Source organism: Styela clava, chromosome 2, assembly GCF_964204865.1.
Source record: "Styela clava chromosome 2, kaStyClav1.hap1.2, whole genome shotgun sequence".
Classification (NCBI taxonomy): domain Eukaryota; kingdom Metazoa; phylum Chordata; class Ascidiacea; order Stolidobranchia; family Styelidae; genus Styela; species Styela clava.
Genome location: NC_135251.1, coordinates 27,347,054 through 27,353,908, shown reverse-complemented (window position 1 = coordinate 27,353,908; position 6,855 = coordinate 27,347,054). Strand labels below are relative to the sequence as shown.

At 32.3% G+C, this 6,855-nt stretch overlaps 2 protein-coding genes across 3 annotated transcripts; both read left to right on the top strand.

Annotated features, from left to right (window-relative positions):
* The first annotated feature begins 497 nt into the window (after nucleotides 1-497).
* On the top strand, nucleotides 498-1,336 carry LOC120335674 (cytochrome c oxidase subunit 4 isoform 1, mitochondrial-like). The gene has a single exon (XM_039403245.2). It carries the CDS (start codon nucleotides 566-568, stop codon nucleotides 1,088-1,090), a length of 525 nt encoding a protein of 174 aa, XP_039259179.1. The 5' UTR covers nucleotides 498-565; the 3' UTR covers nucleotides 1,091-1,336.
* A 22-nt stretch (nucleotides 1,337-1,358) lies between these two features.
* On the top strand, nucleotides 1,359-6,579 carry LOC120335673 (uncharacterized). Of its 2 annotated transcripts, XM_039403243.2 has the most exons (10): nucleotides 1,359-1,495; nucleotides 2,173-2,259; nucleotides 2,598-2,627; nucleotides 3,136-3,165; nucleotides 3,479-3,565; nucleotides 4,234-4,320; nucleotides 4,552-4,605; nucleotides 4,672-4,698; nucleotides 5,150-5,369; nucleotides 5,866-6,579. In XM_039403243.2, exons 1-10 carry the CDS (start codon nucleotides 1,417-1,419, stop codon nucleotides 5,966-5,968), a joined length of 804 nt encoding a protein of 267 aa, XP_039259177.1. In that variant the 5' UTR covers nucleotides 1,359-1,416; the 3' UTR covers nucleotides 5,969-6,579. The 2 variants fall into 2 exon arrangements, with proteins under 2 accessions (XP_039259177.1, XP_039259178.1); XM_039403244.2 differs by lacking the exon at nucleotides 4,672-4,698.
* Nucleotides 6,580-6,855: the final 276 nt, after the last annotated feature.

Sequence of the window (6,855 nt, the reverse complement as noted above, 5' to 3'; positions counted from 1 at the left end):
GTACCAGTGTTAAAACAACAGCTCAGCTAAAAAAAAAGAATCAAATCCTGTTATAGTCCGGCAGTTTATCACTATTTTTATGTACGAGGGTTGCCATGGTATTATAGAGCATTAATATAATACTTTTATTTTGTCGATATAATGGTGAGTTAGGTTCAACCAACACAATTAAATTAATATGGCTATACATTTTAAATGCATTTTAATTAGATGTGTGGGTCATGGATTGAATATTTTGAGCAACAAAAAATCCATTTTCACTGATAAAGTCAGCTATCTCGACCAGTGGCCTGAATATAGACATGTCATATTTTTGCGAAAAGTTGTGGGGAGGTGCAACCTTTTCTGTTAAATCGGGATTCAGTTAGTCAAGTTTTCTGAATTACAAATTGAGTCAAATTTATTTAACCTGTAACATTCAAAGCTTTTGCTTCCTTTGGACTGGTTTACCTTTTTTGTCTATATTTGTCAATTGGATATCAAGACCTCTAATAATGATGCTTAATATTATTAGTTTTTCAATTGAACAGTTTTGTAGCACAGGTAATATAATAGGAATACAACCATGGCATCCCATCTACTTCGTGTGACAGCTTCCCGCCTGGTTGCAAGAAGACTTCTCAGCACTTCACAACCTGTGCGAGTCGCTGGTCCAGCAATGACAGATGATCCTAATGTCAATGTATATTTCCGTGAAGACATGATCAATCCTTTACCCCTGAAGCCTAGACTTTGGTGCACAACCCCAGAATTGAAGGCTTTGAAGGCAAAAGAAGCTGGAAATTGGAAAAATTTGACAGAAGAAGATATGAAACAACTCTATGATGCGTATTTCGGTATGAGAATCTCTGACATGGAAAGACCAACCGACAACTGGAAGAGCTATGTTGGTGTTCTTTTCTACATTGCTGGTTTCACTCTCTTCCTTCATCTCTTTATTCATGTATACATCAACCCTCCCTACGTGTCTACCGTAACAGATCAAGAATGGATAAACGCGTCGATCAAGAAAATGATTCAGCAACATCAAGGAGATGTCACTGGGTATTCCTCCAAATGGGATTACGAAAACAACACATGGAAGAAATAAACATTTTTGTTTCAAAAACTTTCAGACCAGTGTGCTTGTATTAATTGGATTTATTAGTAATATTAAATAAATTTCCATTGCATTCAATTTGATTAGTGATATTTGTAACTTACATTGGCTTATTGATTTCATGCTGTTGAATAATCTATTATATTTATCTTATTTTGGTCTAACTAAATTACAATTGCTATTTGCTGGTTACTAATGTTACAATATTTTAATCCAATTGTGTTTGATGTATTTAGACATCTTAGTCTTAGTGTATGCCATTTGATATATTTGTATAGAGTTTTTCATATAATTGAGTCTTCAACAAACCAAACAACATGAGTGGAAAACTGACGGTCAATAAAATTACAAACTGTTCTGATCTTACTATCAAGATGGACAAAGCCACAATAGTTGGTAAGTATATGAGAAACATTAGGTCTTTTTACTCATGAGACCTTATCTCTGATATTTTTAAATATTAATAATAGGCTCTTACACCGAGTGAAATATATATTGTTTATTTATTTGTTTACTTAAACCCTTTATATTATTATATAATTTTCTAATGTAATCCCTTCAAGATTGTGTTACGAAAAATACTAGATATAACCATCAATTTAGTTTTTATCATAAACCAAATTATTTTCAGATGTGAGTCAAGGTTAGTCATAGCAATGCTCTCATTTGAAACACTAGAATATTGGGCAAAAACATAGTAATTCAGACAGCATGATTTGGTTGAATGATCATACAAGGTGGGGTAAAAATTCCCACATTTTAATTTGATTTAAACTGGCGGAACGCGGTCTGAATCTGGACATTTCGAGTATTCGATTCGGACTGCACCAAATTCTTTATTTTGGATCATTAGCCCCACTTTTAAAGTTTATATTAATTTATATATATTAATATTTGGAATATATATTAATTTTTGGAAACACCGGACCCAAATAATTTTGAAGTTTTGTATGCGGATCTTCGGTAAAAATAGTTGAGTAGCCCTGCACTAGACCAGAGTTTGGAAACGTCCGTTTATATCAACCATTACTGTTTTCTCCTATAGATTGTAACTATTTGTATTGTTTTGTCAGGTAATTATTCGTCTCTTGAAATCAATGATATCAGCAACTCTTCTGGAACTACAATTTCTATGACAGATATGAAAGTCATGACATTTGGTACAGTTTTTATTAATAATTGAAAAATTCTTTGTTTTATTTATTGTTGTGTATTATTGCTGCATTGATTTTAATAATCAGTTCTACGGAGTCTTAAAATGTATACTGATAGTTACTGTTGTTTGGCATTGCATGTAAAGACCACACATGAACTTTTCATCATCAATTTCACTTGGTACTTTGTAGCATTTCCTCCATACGCAATACAGAATGAATATTCTCTATATTAAAAGTCTCAATCTGAGACATCGGTTGGATTTACTACTAAAAAATTCAGCAAAGTTTGATGTGATAATCTATTATGTTATCACAAAGTAGTTTCTATTATTTATTTTCAGATCAGTACAATCGATCAAAGTTGGGTGATGGTGAGTCTTTAACCCATTAGAAAAATAACTATTAAACATATGGTAAATTCATTTATCTTTCTAATTGATTTGTTGCAGTACTTGTAGCGTTACTTGAATATTCATCCAGAGGGAGGGAAAAGTAGATAAGACGGTACTATTACAGGGTGACTCCAAAAACAGAATTCAGGTCTTTTGTAACATGTTTTAGAGAGAACATAATTTTGTGCAAAGCGTCTTATGTTACTGAAACATTTGGGTACAATCATACATAAATAGTTTAGGTGGTACCTAAATTTTCTCTATTTTTATAGAAGTGATTCTACATTTTGGGGTTCTATTTCATGGTGATCTTCTTGTATATGTTGAATCATCGCCTCCCATATGTTGCCAGTCCAGGTTTGATATTGGGAAATGAAATTCATTATTCTGGATGGTTGCCGTTACTTAATACACAAAGTTTGTCAAAAAGCTAATATGTTACCAAAAACAACAGGTCATTCTTTTTTTTTAAATAAATATATTTTAGGGGCCCGCAGAGACGGATATCCACGAGGAGGTAAGCAAATTTTTGTATTATAATTTTTGTATTATTTATGATCCAATCAATTATTTGAAAATATTCTAATATTAATTCAATAGCTACTGGTACTTTTTAAATAATTGGTTTGAATGATATTCAATTATAGATGCGTCATGCAAAAGAAAGGAAAAACACTCAATATTATATTGCAACTGCAAACAGCTTATTGCATTTTATTGTCACTGTTATTGTTAATTGCTTTGGTGATACTTGATAATTTGGCACGTATCACGAAATTAAATTTTTCCATACTAGATAAATAATATCACATTTCTATGTTCGATGCCAGTGTCTCAACCACCTGGAAGTTTGGTTGTAAACAAGGTTCGGGATTGTCATGCAACAAACATTAATCAAGATGGAATGAGTATTGAAGGTATCTTCTATTGTATGAAAATTAGGGATTTTATATCGGAATAATTTAACACGAGTTGAATGAATCTCAAGTTTATTCTCTTAAATTTGTTAATTTCAATTGTAAATTTATGCAAACATTGTATAATAGAACAAATTATATGGAATAAAAAATTTGCTCTAGTAGGGCACGAGCACAAAATTTAGGAAATGTTTACATGGTTAAAGTTATGCTTACAAAAAACATTCTGTAACATGCAAAGAATGATGTTACAAAATAATTGAGGCATGAACGTCAATTTTTTATGTTTGTTGTAGCGTTGACAATCTTTGGTACTTTTATTATACAGTACTTTCATGTGACGATATACCAAGACAAATGGTGCTTTTAGATAGTAATTTCTGAAAGAATAAATTTTTGGCGTTTCCACACAAGGCTCCTCTCATTCTTTCAGTGACACGTAACAAACTATTTATAGAAAGACCAGAATCTAATTCAGATCAGAACAGTCCTGAGTAAATCTGGTTCTAACCTAAGAATTTGAACCTGTGATGCCAATAATATTTTGTCCAACACTCTTAACCACTGGTGATTTCCAAACTGGTATATTTGTAATCTGAAAATTCCAATAATACTGTGTTGTATCACCCGGTGTGATGGCCCTTTTATTTGAAGCATATCATTTTTAGGTAATTTTGATGATGTAAAACTGAACGACATCTCCAGATCTTCCAAAACAGATATTTCTATGAATAGAATCAAAGTTGATATTGAAGGTAGGTGATGAAGGTGGATAATAATGTCATGGGCATCTATTTTCTATTTTGAAGCTAATAAGTCGCCCAGCAAGCAATAGTCTTTGAAACTTTTGGGAAGCACCAATACTAGCTTTTGTCAAGTATAAATGTCGAGAATGAATATTATACCAGTATATTAGCAAAATTTCGGAAACCACTGATTTAGGGAACTGCATTACTGATTTGATAAGTCTATTTGATCTTTAATAGATTCAAGTTCTGATGAAGATCAAAGTCCCACTCCAGCTTGCCATGCAACAGATGGTAAGTCATTTCCAAATTCATATTACTCTTTGTTTTTCCAGGCACCTTACTGAATTTTTTTTACAGATAAACAACCAACCCGTGAGATGGCAGGTGAGTTTAGTCTCCAATACTGTCTGTATATTACCTAAATATATAGATTATACTGTAAGCTCACTATGTGACTGCCGTAATTGTAATTGTGTGTCTTCAATTATAAAGCGAGTCGAACACTATGAATGCTTTGTGAAAGATTTATTGTGGCAGTTGAAAATGTACTTCGCCCAACTGGTATAACTCCAAATGCTGGAAATTGCCCATCACTTCTCACGCAGGGTTGAATAATTAGGTATACTATGCTAAACTAGAATGATTCTAATTCTTTTGGGTATTGTCACTATCCATGCAGCAGCAGCTTTTATGAGGCTTTTGTCATTTCACACAGTTTATAGAAGTCTATACCTCACATGTTTCAAAAAATGGTTTTTGCATGTAGGGAATATTAAGTGAAATTTCTGTTAAGTGACAGCGTTAGCATTCATTCCCTATTTCTTTTTTCATTCAGACCCTAATCAGGAAGAGGAATTACCAAAACCATCAACCTATGAATATTACAAAGCACCAAAGTTTCAATTCAGCATAAAGTTAGGTGGTGGAGCTAACGTCACATGCACATTCTTGCAGAGGGATCGTGTGAAAAGTATCAAGAAATTTATCAGAGAATTGCAACCTCGCTTTGGAGACAAGGAATTCAGGCTACAGATTGTTGGTGTTGAACCTCCAACGTATGTTAACTAATAATAATTGACTGTCACGGCTGGGGAGCTAGTTTGAAGTCGTTTTGGTGTGACCACTACTATGAAACATCATCTCAAATGCAGTTTCCTTTGAGTGTGACTCGCAACTGTGATGCAAAGATTTCAAATTTTATAAATTAACTTTTGATATATAAGATTAACTTATAACGTTTGAATCAATATTAGAAATTGTATTTAAAACAATTATAAGCTTAAGAGAATAAATTTTATTATTGTATGAAGTAGTATAAAATTATTAATGTGAAAAAATAATCAGGAGCTTAAGCTTCTATTGATAGAATTTAGTATATTTTTTCCTATAATGATAGTGTTTTAGAGCTGTATCGAATTTATGTGAAAAACGACAAAACTTATTGAGGTATTATGCTTTCAGTTCTTTGTCAGAGTGTGGCCGTGAATTAATACTCAGTTTCATTAGATAGATTTTTGCTCCTGTATATTTCTTATATTTTTCTAAATACAGATTCGTAGACAATGATCCTGAACTGACACTGGAGAGAGCAAATTTCAGAGATAACCTCGAACTTCGTACAGTGATGACTTCTCCTACATCGGATAATTACTGATTCATCAACCACATATTCTGCAACGGTTTCAATTTACTCTCTGAAATTCAATTTTTCTACTGTTCTTTATGGATAAGCTTAAAGCTTCGTTTCTATCATGTTATTAAGCTATTTTTATTACTATTGTATTGTAAATATTTTATGTATATTGATTCTTCAGCCACTGATATAAGTCAAACCCGATTTTTTTACATTAGTGAAAAGTTAAGAATGTCACATATCCTGCCATACTATCACTAATCAAATTCGCTGGAAACGTTCCTGTTAAGGACATTCTGCACTAAAGTTAATATAAGCATATGGTCACAGAAGTCCTATTAAAATTCTTGGTTTATGTTGGGTGCCTGGCTCTCAACGTTTGGCTAACCTATATAAAAATATATTGAATTTTGCTCTTTTCAGTCTTGTGTGAACTGTGTAGTAACGCTTCATTACATTTTTCTTGGTGGAAATGTTTTTTGATGCCTATTATAATTTCTCTCTGGTTTTGAAAGCGAATTTGGTGATTTTGCATTTGCTCATTTTACTAGATGTGATAATAATTTTTTTTATTATCTGATGTATTTCCTGCATTTAATTATAGATTATAAATAAAAGTAGTAACTTGTTAATATCTGTGCGAGTTGTTCATTGTTGACTTGTTTAATAGGAGGCAATGGATTGGTGGGATGTGTACTTGTGTAGGTACTTGTTTTTTTTTTGTTAAGATTGTGGTGAAGAACTTTAATTCTGCACGATGATCTCCTTTACATAGTTTGATCTTACTTTATATAGTTTGATCAAATTGTCCAGAAAATGGGTCTATAGTATATATACCATTGTAAGTGGTCTGTCAAATACATAACACATAGTTTGAGCGGTAATAAAAAATATCCTGTCCCCTGTTA